The sequence below is a fragment of the Drosophila persimilis genome, unplaced genomic scaffold, assembly GCF_003286085.1.
Source record: "Drosophila persimilis strain 14011-0111.01,24,50 unplaced genomic scaffold, DperRS2 tig00000095-arrow-arrow-pilon, whole genome shotgun sequence".
In the NCBI taxonomy this organism is placed as follows: domain Eukaryota; kingdom Metazoa; phylum Arthropoda; class Insecta; order Diptera; family Drosophilidae; genus Drosophila; species Drosophila persimilis.
The window spans coordinates 1-12,594 of NW_020825293.1; the positions used below are offsets into that span (position 1 = coordinate 1).

Here is a 12,594-nt window from a genome sequence, read left to right on the forward strand (position 1 = left end):
TTTTGTGCTTTGTTGTGTTTTGCGATTTGCGCTTTGGGGTCTGGGTTCTGGAGTCCGTTCTGCTCTCAGTGCTGGCTGGCAGTGGAATAGAAAAAAAGTGATTAACATTTGGCGTTCGAGCTGCTTAATGAGGGGCAACAGTTGGGGCCAGCAACAGTAGCAACAGCAGCGGAAGGGACTCATATTTCGCTGGTAATTCATTTAAATGAAATGCACTCAACCTGAAATGCAGCAAAAGTGGAAAGGAAAGGAAAGGAAGCCGATTAGCGGTTGAACTGAAATGCGTTCGTAATTGGTCAGAAAGGAGTCCTGGTCGAGGCGGGGCCCTGATGGGATTTTGTGGTCATTAAACTTTAGTTGAAGTTTAGCACTTTGGAGAGTAGTGCATCCCCCGGCCTGCCCCACCACTGCCCAACCCCTGCCCCACCATTGGCATTCAGTCAGTTGTGTTCATCTGTTAGGTGGCAAAGTTAATGAGATTAGGATGCGCTGGCTGACTGGCTGACTGGCTGGAAGACCTAGCCGAGCGCCTCTCAACGGTTTTGAGGTCTGTCCGGGACTGGCCACAAGCCCAAAGAAGGAGCACGGGTTGGGCAACCCCTTAATCATCATCAGTGCATAAATCAATTGTATTAATAAATTAACAGACGTTGCCTGTTCGGGGTCCACGGCTCAACGAGTAGCATGCGGTGAGGAGGCTCCTGGCTACTGGCTCCATCTTGCCTCAATGGCCCCCGGCAACGGTTCGCTTGTAATATCTCAATTAATTATTTGTATGCGGTCAATGTGTCTGTGTGTGTGTGTGTGTGTGCAAGAGAGAGTATTCGTGTAGAAGCGGATATGCGGCCATGCTGCCATAATGTTGCCTGCCACATTTTAATTACTCATTAATGTGTGCACACCGCCTGCCTGCCCCAAAAAGTTGTAACGAACTAACGTTTTGTTCTCTGCGGTTTTACAAATGTGATAACATCAACTGTAAACAAAACAAAAACAAATTAAACAGATGCAAAACCTGTGAAAAGTGCGAAAACGAATTGGAGGTACCCTGCTTCTGAGGTGGAATACCTATGGAGAAGCTTGTAAGAGCCTCTCAAGTATTTAATGGAATATCAAGTTAAGTAAGAATATTTCCCATAGGGGAAATCTTTCCACTAGAATCGAAGGTAAATGCCGATTTGGCCCCATAGAGTATCCCATTAGATCGAACCTCAAACGGGGAAGCATTCAAATTTAACCCATTCAAACCTTTAGCCGGAAAGCGAATATATTTTGCAAAAATAAACATTAAGCCAATGACCAACCGGCCAGAGGCTATATCAAACCTAGGCCGCAATGCCCGAGGGTATAATACTATTTAAATATGTTTTTAAACTTTTACTGCCACTCTGGGGCTGGCCAACAACAACTGATGTTAAGCAAATATACGCCAAAAGAAATTACAAAAATTAAATAATTAATGTAACTCGTTGTTGGACATTTTAAGGGCTGGGGTCAGGGCAGGGCCAGGGAATGGAGGTGTTATGTGAACTGCATGTTAATTAATAGTGACAGGAGAACACAATGCGAACAACGACATGGAAAACTAATTAAAATTTATACACCAATAAAGCAATTTGATCAATAAAGACACCGCAATGCCGCACACACAGCATAACAATGGCAAATACATATTTGTATCCTGTGGTCAAGGACTCTGCTCTCGCCTGCTCTGGCTCTCCTCAATGGAATGTCGAATGCGCTAAGGCTAATGCATGGCAAGCATTCAAGTATTCCATCTGTGAGTGTGCGGCGGCGGCGGGCGTCCAGAATTATGCAAAGGCAAACAAGTTGAGAGGGAAATGGAGTGGGGAATGGGGAGTGGGGAATGAGGAGTGCTCCTCCTACGGGCAACATATCCTCCGTGTATTCGATGTACTGTACACATGCCCGGGACTGCCAAGGCACTTCATTATTTTTAACACACTTTTTTAATGATTTTTCATTTTCCGTTGCCGTGGCCAGACACAAATAGTTTGTGGCTCGGGTGCAAAATGTACGAGTATGTACGTGTATATGAGTATTCTCTTTTTTATACATTTTTTTTTTTGGTTTTTTGCTGTTAAGTTTTGGAGCCCGACCGCTCGAACCGCCACTGTTTGTTTGCATTGGTAATGAGTTTACTTTGGCTGTAAGTTGCGCAAACAGACCGCCGGCTCACCTCGGCCTGGCTCTGGGACCGCACCCACAGAGAGCACGAGAGAGAGAGAGAAAGCCCCAAAAATGGCTATGGGGCATACGGACGGACTTTCGAGGGGGATGTGGAGGGCGGCCCAGAACTTGTGCATTAAACTTTCGTTTTATTGTAAACTTCTGTCAACAAAAATCTTTTGCGCCCCGCACAAATACTCGTACTCCGGCACGCAAATTCGTGTGTGTGTGTGTGTGTGTGTGTGTGCCACATGTGTTTTTAGTTATTTGGTTGTTCCTGCAAATTGCTTTGCGGTGTGTGCAGCTCTCTTTCTCCCTCTCTAACTTTGATAAATATAAAAATTTTAATTAGTACTAAAAATAAAAAGTCCAATGTTCAAACATGAAGCAAAACTCGTGTCCTGTCCTGTCCCATCCCGTAAAGTCCTTTGCAGGCTCCGTAGTTTCCGTTTCAGGGGTATATTGGACAAGTTCAGGTGCAAAAATAAATAAATTAAATAAAAACCAAGTATTACCATGTATTTCGGACTCACTTTGGAGGATTATTGGGTTGCTTCTGCAGTACGGGGTATCTTCTAGTCCCGTGTTTCTGTTTCGCATTTAATGACCGCTCGTGTGAGTCAGCGAAATTTCCGCTATGGCTCGCGGCCCTTTAAAGTGGGCTTTAAAAATAAAGGTGAAATAAATCAGGGCAGCACGGTTGATGTTGTTTGGCTTATCAAACAAAAAAAAGGTGATGAAACACAGAACATCGTGATGTGGCATGGTCAGGTCCGCGCCATCTCGATAAGCCTCGGGCGCCGAACATAAATCACTTTACAAAGGAGAGCCGGCAATCTGCATCTATTTGATGCTCGAGACGTCCCTGATGCGGATATCAATTCATTAAATGATGCGAAACTCAATGAAATTAGCGAGTGGTGGCTTGGCCCGGCGGAGAGTCGGTGTTTGACAAGCCATCGCTAAGTAGACCATTACCAGGACACTCCAGGACGCTCAAAGGACTTCAAACAGTGCTCGGCCATAATGCCGGCCCACAGAGGGTCGGCCGAGGTCGGTTCGGGGCAAAGGCGACTATGAAAACAAAATCCGCCACTAAGTAGCGGGTACTTATGACATAATAGCTTTCTCCCAAACAGTGGTTCAAAAGCGAAACTTTTCGTTGAATGGCAACATTTGTCGTTCTATAAATAACTTTTTCTTTGGAAAAAATCAATTTTTTTATTGACAAAAAAAAGGAACTGTGAATTGGCAAGGGAAAATGATATATTCTATAATTAACATATGATTTACATCTGAATATTAATTTGTTTGCTAATTGGCCAGATGGTCAATAGACGAAGAAAAAACTACAGACAAATAACTAAAGCCAACAAAGAATGATATATTGATGGATTGTTTTAATTGGCAGTCAGTGCAGAGGAGGAACTAAGCCGCTTTGAATTATATTTTATGATTATTTAATTGTTTCTCACTTTAGAGGGAATAATGCTCAGACGATGCTACAGATAGAATACAGATGTTATTCCTGTAGATTCTTTCCTTAGATTAATCCCATGGGAATAGGACAAGGACTAATGCAATTCTTAGAATAGAATCCATTCCGGTCTATTATTCAGTGTGGAAGGTGATGGTTGACGATGGTCTGCCCACCACTGTGCCCGTCAAGACACGTTTCAAGTGAATGCCGGGCCATGTCATCATTCACCTCACCTGTGCGCCTGCTTCCTTGTGTTGTTTTTCCTTTTAGCCATATTAATGTATAGTATGTGCTTCTGTGTGTGATTTGGAACATTTTAGGTAAATTAAAAAATAACATTATTATTATTTTGATAGCACGCTTTTTGGGGAGGGCGGATGTGGCAGCGGCTCTTTGCTTGGCCGAAACAAGAATAATAACCTTAAACGATTCTTGTGAATTGAAAATTATTTAGAGTCGCTAATTTTGCTAAAAGCAAAGACCACCTACGAGCCCAAGGCCACAGAACTTCACAGGAGGAAAGGGCCAAACACTTGGCCCTGTTTGATCTGCGTTAGCGTGTCCATGTGTCTGAATATTTCCAATCAGAGTCCGGCCATATATCATCATCAATTGTAGTCGAGAGGCTTGAGAGGCTTGAGAGGCTGGCTGGTGGTCTTGGTCATTGACTTTGATGCCCTTTCGCCCCCAGAATGCTGTTAACCCCAGACCCCGTCTGTAAATCCGGGGCGTTGAGCTGACAGTGACAAAGCAAATGTCAAATTAATTTGATGCCTTACTTAAGGCCCAACACCTACTCCTCTATCTCCATCACCATCTCCATCACCACCTCCATCTCCACCTTCATCCGGCATGGAGCATGCAGACAGGTGCCGGACACAATTCACGGCACACGAGGGGGAAAGTGTAACTTCAAAAGGCACAAAGTGTCAAGCTATTTAACACGAAGTCGGAGAAGGAAACGTGGCTCACATCCAGAGACAGAAGCAGAGACAGTCGTCATCCAGGCTGCTGGTCACCTGGAATGCTGACTGTCAATTTCATTTACGTTTTCAATCGATTTATTGTGCCCGACCACAGTCCGGCCGGGAACACGCCCCACATACACACACACACACACACACACACACACACACACACACACACCACACTGGACTCGGCAGCAGACACTCAAAGGCAATATTGGTCAGATTTTTGACAGCTCAAATTGAATTTGCCTTTTGCTGCTGCCTTTTGGCTGCGCCAGGAGTCAGGAAAAAAAAACAGAGAATTGTTGTTTGCCTCCACCACCTCCAAAAGGGGCAGGCACCGCACGAGGGTGTGGCCGGCTGTCAAGGTGTGAACACATTTGGCTTTTGTTTTGCCGCCTGCCACACGACGCAGCAACGATTTGTCCTCGCTTTTTTGATCGATTGTTTATCTCGCCACCCGGTCCCTGGGGGGAGGTGTCCTGGAGTCCCGGCAATCGCCTGACCGCACACATATTTGTCATACTTTTATTGTGCCTCCGTGGGGGAGGACTTGTTTGCTTCTCAAGAAATCTGAAAATCAAGAAAAACTCGACACGCATATTCCCATATGCCCTTGCACCTGGGACGGGTATTACTTATAGACGGCATATTCTAGCAGAAATTCACTATTTATTTACTTAATTAATTAAAAAGTATCTGCTTATAATGGACCAAGACAGGAGGGGGGAACGAAATAAGGCAGTGTTTAAAAATTTAATAATTGCCATATTTTCAAGGGATATCTGGGGGGATATGGTGTGGCAGAGGAATTTTAGTAGTAGTAGTAGGAGGGACAGATTTTTATTTATTATTTATTTATTACTATATGATTTCTTCTTTATTTTTTTTTATATTGTAAACTTGCATTATTTTATTATCCGTTCTTCCTTCTGATTGTCATCTTCTTGTCTAGGGCAAGTATCGATATATCGAGTACAGTGGAGTTTCTTATAATACAATCGATAAGTAAATCTTAAACTATTATTCATATCTTACAATATAAATATCAATATATACTTGATTCTCAATATATCCTGAATCGATTTATTCGATCTTAAAAAAAAATTGAATTAAATAGAAAGAAAACACATAATTTTTCATATTTTACTGCTGAGGAATCTCTGATTACTGCTGTCAAATATTAGCTTAGTTTTTTAAAAATTAAAAACACTCGGACTCCGTGGAGCAGGCAGGAAACACATCAAAACACTGTTGGCAATTTTTGTCTTCATACAAGAAGAGAAAGTCGGCTGCTTGTGACTTTTCCAAGCAAATATATAATCTAAAAGTTTGCCACAATAAAACATCGATTCGCAAGAAATATAATTATTCGTAAGAATCGATTATTACGATACAGACATCGATTACACAGATTAAACTTACATCAAATTCGTAATCAGCGACCCCAAAAACTACCGAGTATCGAGTTTCAAGCAACTCTGAAAAATTTGTTCAAACAAGTTTCCACCATATTTCGACCATGTTGGGTTTTTAAGGTTAGAAAAAAAACCAGACGTGATGGAACAAATCTGACCTTGGATTCGTGCAAAATACATAGATATATGATACTACTCGGCGAATGTTTGCCCTCGCTTGTTTTTACTTTGCGATCTCCTTTCATGGTTGGGAATTCTCCAGGGTTCGATCGTGTTTGCTTTTTCTAGGGATCGCACACACGATTTCCCTTTGGAACTCCTGAGGTCTCATTCCCGACACTTGACAAAACATTAAAAAACTCATATTTCATGGCTATTTATTTATTTAGCTATGTTTCAATGCGATTATGTTGTCTGCCACATAGCAGGGTATATACGATGTTCAATGTTTATTGAGATTAGATTCGATTATTGGCCGCTTTGAGTTCCTTTGTTGTCAGCAGCGCCAGCTTGGCGAGGCATAAATTCCATGGTGTAGCGCAGGTAGACCTCGGATAGATGGATGAACTCGGACCAGAAGTCGTCCTTGGTGTACGGCAGCTCGAAGCAGGCGATGAAGCCAGCCATTAGCTTGTTGGCCTGGCTCTTGACCATAATGGCGGCATCCCGGTTGACAGTGTCGGCCTCCATACTCGCTGCGAAGCGGCACAGCAGGCGAATGCAGTCCACGGCCTGGACGTTGCGCAGCAGCAGGAGCTTGCTGACGGGCATCTTGAGGAGCTGCTCGAAGGCCGCAAGCGCCTCGTCGTAGTTCTTGTAGCCGATGGTCAGGCATTTGATCAGCTTGTTGATTTCGCCCACAAACTGCCTCTCCACCCGCAGGGAGCTGCCCTCATGGTGCACCTTACGCATGTAGGCCAGTTCGATTTCCCTCAGAGTGGTCGCTGGAGCGGCGACGGCAGCGGCGGCTCCGCTGGTGGAAGGAGCAGTAGATGGGGCCGTGGCCGTGGCCGTGGCCGGAGCTGTGGCCGGGGCCGGGGCCGGGGCCACCGCCTGTGATGTATTTTCGGCGCCTGGATGCATCACCTGCCAGACATAGTTGATAATGTCAGTGTCGTTGCCGCCCACGAGCCGCTCGGTCATTAATATTGCCAAGCGAAAATCCTCGTAGTCCAGGGCTTCCTTGGTGACATATTTTTTCTTTTGTTCATCGTCGTAGGGCCAGATCTTGCGATAGCTAATTTTCTTGCAATCGTTGGTGCAAATAAACATGACGACTGCAATCTGCTCGTCCTTCCTAATGAGCCTGCCCGGCCATGGCATGTATCCGCGGTATTCCGCAAACACAATGTCTTCCACCTCGAATTTACCTGCCAAGAGAGCGTCATCCATCTTTGTAAGTGCCAACTGAACGAATGAATGCCACCAAAATCGTACAAACTGCACTTGACTAGTAGCAGAAAATGAATCAAGGACTGTGTTGGTGTGGTGGCCGATTAGAATGAGATGAAACCAGTGCCTGTCTAGTGATGCTACGTACCTCAATAGAAAACGATGTTTAAAAGCAAAAGAAACCTCGAGAGTTTTAATTTTTTCAAATCGGACAAAAAAAAAACACCAAGAACATAAGCGTCACTGCAACTTTTTTTTTCCACTTGATACGAACATTTGCAACACTATTTTTTCGATGAACCAAACCGATTTTTCTAATCGAAACTTTTTTCCTCTTGCTACGAACATTTGCAACACTATTTTTTCGATGAACCAAACCGACTTTTCTAATCGATTTGGAACTTTACAAATTTTTAATGAATTATGTCTATTTTTTTGGACAAGGTTTTCCTTCAAGGCTCAGAAAAGTCAGAGAAAAAATAATTTCCTGTTTTTCATAATTATTGCATTAATTAGGCGTCGTTTAAGGTTCAGTCTATGGATAAACAGCCAAGGTAAACATCCTAAAATCGAAGCTTATAATTATTGTATTGTTCGGTACCTCTGGACCAGTGTTGGTTTTTACTCTCCTCGGAATACGTTCCCTTTTTTTTTACAAAAATACCAAAATTGTCACCGAACGATATACCGATAAGAAATATCGACGAAAATGCACATCACTAGTGGCTAATGAACGGCACTGCCATTGTGGCTTTTCCACCAGCAAAAGAGCACAGCTATAGAGGCCTTGTGCAAGCCCGCACAGGTTAGAGGGAGTCCAAGCTAATGTCTGAAGGAATGCCAATTACGAATGTCAATTTCATGCACATGCAAATAAATTTTGCGTAAGCCTTTTCGCTTATGTGGGAGTGGGTGTGGGTGTGGCTGTGGCTGTTTGTGTGTGGAGCATGCGTTTTTTTATTTTATTTGTTTTTGGTTGCCATGGTTACGGCATGGGGGATGCGAATCATCTGAAGATACAAACAGTCCGTGGAATCTGCATTCAACAAGGTACAAAATGCGCATAGAAATCTTCAATCAGTCTGTGCCTGGAAGCGGCAAGTGGCATGACGCAAACGCCAGCGGCAATCTGAGAGCCGAAGAGTCCTAGCATTTAAGCTAGAATTAGCCTAAGAATTTATAAACTGCACCCTATATGACGCCTAATTAATGCACCTAGATATACGAATTTTTCAGAGTTTTTAATGTCTTAATTTCAATAAAATACCAAAATTTATAGCAAAAAATTACCAATTTTAAATTTTCATTTGACGAGGTGTAGCATATTTAAATTATACGAAAAAACGCAAGCTTACCTCCGAAAAAATCATTCAAAAAATACCTATTTTTCTTCGCACAAAAATACATAATTCATTAAAAAATGTGGGAACCCCAAATCTATCGGAAAAAGTGGATCTGGTGTGGGATAGCTGATATAAACGTTGATTTTTCCCTAATTTCCTTCTATTAATTCTCTTAATTTTATTTCAGCTTAAAGACAACTTCCTTGAATGCTGATTTGGTAAGTCTCGCAACTCATTTGAATAGCGTTTCAAGTTTTTTATGGCCTTAAGTACACGCCACAGAAGTCCCTCCATAAATCTGTACTTTTATGTAAAATTTTAAATGTCATTATTCCCCGTTCGGAGAGGAGTGCTAGGCGGCAGGGGAAATGTCTTTTTAGTGGACTCTTTGTTTGTGCTATAAATGCCGGCGTTTTAATGTGGTGGTCGCGTCCTAGCTGCTGGCCGCCATAATGGGGCACACACATTGGGCAAATGGCCATGCAACATGTGGTGGCGTCGGCTACTTGTGGCATCTTCCTGTCCCTCTTCTAATTTGATTTATATTTATAAAGTTGAAATCATTTACTTTCGATTGCCGGGGTAATAATAAAGCGTCGTTACATTTAAATAATGACCAAGTCGAGCGTCGGTTAATGGTTATGAAAATTCAATTATAACCCCAGCCGCAGGATGATGGTCGTCTCCTTAATTCGCAACATCTTTCCCCACTCACCACTCGCCACTTGGCAGTGTGCCCCTAGACCGCCTCCCACCCCACTCAAGGAGGCACGGCACATAAAACACGTGGCAAGATTAATTGTAGCCGGCTGTCGTACATTACAATGCGTATACGCGCTGTTGTACATGTGTAAATAAGGGACAAGAGAACCACCACAGCAGTAGCACTGTTCCTTGCCGACTGCCCTGCTCTGACTACTGGGTGTCCTTGCGGCACTGGCGACTGCTTTTTTGGTCATCATATTTAATTCAAGCATAAATTTTTGCACGCATATAAAAAAGGAGCCCGGGACAGAAGGAAGTAAAAAAGAATTAATACGTTTCGTTTAATTTATGTGGCCAGAGGGTGGGCCCTGTCCTGCCCTGCCAGGGGTAGGCATGAAAAATAACCCGAGCTGGACGCAAACCAATGAGCCACAAACGACCGTGACAGAACGGGCCGGCAGTGTTGCGACGAGGACGATGGGGATGAGGATGAGGATGAGGACGATGATGATGATGATAGCCACTGCTGTTTTCTCGTCACCCTTTTTGCCCTGGTCCTGGTCCTGGCTCTGTTGCTGGCCCTGGCCCTAGTCCTGTCTCCGACTCTGTGCTGCTCCTGACCCTGTCCCTCCGGGCACCATTTGGCTGCCTTTTGTTATTCCAGTGTTCGGGGTAATTACCAATGTATGCGAGGCGGGGGACAGGTGTCCGCGCAGCCTCGGCGCCGCTTTTAATTTGTCATAATTTTGCCATAGACTATCGCACACCGTACACCGCTACCGACTAATTAGCTAGGCCAGACCACCCACCAAAACCGAGCTATTAAACACTCACCAGCCTCGGCGTTCTCCATGGCGCAGCGCTCAAGTCTTGACGAACAACTGATCGGCCGACTTGTAGTCGCGGCTGTCGATACTGCAAGTGGAATATAACTCCTGCTTATAGTTTAAAAAACAATTGCGTTTTCTCAGAAACATAATAGAGGGGGACTTTGTTTACTTACTTGGGTTTCAATCGGTTGAATGCGATCCGAAGGAGGGGGCATGAGCTGTTGCTGACTGTTGACGACTGCCGGCGTCAGCAGTCTCTTGTTTAATCATCACTACCCAAAACCGACGACATAAACCATAATCTCGATGATAAACTCAACACTGAGCGAAAACCACTTAATTTTTCAGCCAATAAACCCAAAACACCGACAGCTCCAACAGCTCCAGCAGCAACACCAAACAGAGACGCCGCAGAGCAACTCTCAGCAGAAATGGAACGAGCAACTTGCCTCCACATTCACATCATCAACTGCTGCAACCGTAGAACCGAAACCACATAAATCAATGTCTGAGGGCGGGCTGGTGGCCAGAATTTCTAGGGACTGGCACCCAACTCTCTACGGATTCCGAGCCATTTCCTTTGGCTGTGACAGAAATTGCAAAATATTTGATTTGTTCTTATTTAATTTGAGCATTTTCGGGGGCCGCACGCACGCATTTGCCAAAGGCAGACGAGAGCAGAGTCCCCAAAAACCGCAGCCCACACACATAGGTAGATGGATACATGTGGATACATGTGGATACTCCTCCATTGATTGGCATAAGATTGCCAGCAGAGGACAGGCCGGAGGGCAGAGGCAAGCCATAGTCAAAGCCCCCTCCAACCGTAGCCACATCCGAGTGCGTTGTGCAGTTTTCGAGTGATGTCAGGCCTACCCTTAGACGTCATCATTGATGCCTGATGAATGGGGGCCGGTCGGCGGGAAGGGGCGGCCGAGGCGAGGGATAGAGGCTGCTGCTTTTGGCCATCAACGAAGCTCTGGCCATGTTCATGTTCAATTAGTGCAACGGCACTGCACTTTGTCCATATAAAATGCCTGCGAGTCTAATTAATTACTACACGAGTCAGATACAGATACAGATACAGATACATTGGGGGAGAGAGAGAGAGTAAAGGGAAGGGATCTGTCGGGCCAGACCGCAGCCTGTCATCCATCTGTCTATCCTTGTATCCTCTGACTGATTTCAATGGACCCCAACAGCAGCAGCATTATTAGGCCATGTCCATGTCCGGCATTGGTTTCTGTCGCCCCCGCCCACAGCTAATAGCGAAATAGTATCCACAAGGCCCCCTAAAATGTAGAGCGGATCAAATTTTGTATTTTGACTAGCGGCTAAATATTTGCCATTGTATTTTATGTGTATTGTACATGTCGTTGGCTGCGATTATAATCAAGCGGCTGCTGTGGGGCTGCTGTGGGGCTGCTGCCCGGACTGGCAGCTGTTGAAAAGGAAATGCATACCCTGCCATCACAGCCGTGATGCATGCCTCTTCCCAATCAATTTCAGTGGCACCAAACGGGGAGAGGCGTACCGAAAGCCCGGATACTCTCTGGCAGATCGTTCGTCGCACCGGCACTGGAGTCTGCGGCCAAAAGATATACCCTTTTGCAGAGTTACAGAGTAGATAAAGTAGAAAATTGTTGCAGCCAATTTGCATATTGAATTACATTCATTGTTGATGCTTGCGTGCGTTTAATCCGGCAGTACCTCTGGCAGTACCCCTAGGAACCTTCGGAAAAGGGCTTGAAGGGGGGGGGGGGGGGGGGGGGGGCGGTGGGAGGGCCTTTCATGTCAAACAAAAACCGCCGTCATATGGGGGGGGGGGGGGGGGGGGGGTGTGTGTGTGGAAGGCTGCGACTGGGTGCTGGCAAAGAGTTGTCATTGTCCCCTTTAGTTATTTATATTTTTACAACATTTTCTCCCCCGTGTTATATTTTTTTTGACGCTTCTGAGTGACGCTGACAATGCTGGCAATTGGCAGCCGCCACATGCCACATGCCACATGCCAAGGCAGCGGCCATAAAATATTCAGTTATGGCAACAAAGGACTACAAAATACGAGTACTCTCCTGCCCTCTGGAATATTACTCATCTCTCGTCAGACCGATGTACTCTCCCACGCAAAAATGTTGCCCCTTCTACTTCTGGCCTCAATTTGGCATGCAAATAAATTGGCTGAAAATGCAAGTAACTATTGTTGGAGTAAGTCGCTGGGTGGCTGGGTGTTGGGTTTCCCCCGGGAATTTTTGATGCTTACTGCACTGA

General features: G+C 44.8%; 1 protein-coding gene across 1 annotated transcript; it reads right to left on the minus strand.

The window, feature by feature from the left end:
• Nucleotides 1-6,451: 6,451 nt before the first annotated feature.
• On the minus strand, nucleotides 6,452-7,610 carry LOC6588011. Its single transcript, XM_026987123.1, has 2 exons — nucleotides 7,597-7,610; nucleotides 6,452-7,426 (listed from the first exon to the last, which is right to left on the minus strand). The coding sequence occupies exon 2, from the start codon at nucleotides 7,377-7,379 to the stop codon at nucleotides 6,525-6,527; it is 855 nt and encodes a 284-aa protein (XP_026842924.1). The 5' UTR covers nucleotides 7,380-7,426; nucleotides 7,597-7,610; the 3' UTR covers nucleotides 6,452-6,524.
• Nucleotides 7,611-12,594: the final 4,984 nt, after the last annotated feature.

Bases quoted from the DNA above. Each gene is read 5' to 3' on its own strand.
- LOC6588011 (XM_026987123.1), bottom strand. From the start codon at position 7,379: ATGCCATGGCCGGGCAGGCTCATTAGGAAGGACGAGCAGATTGCAGTC.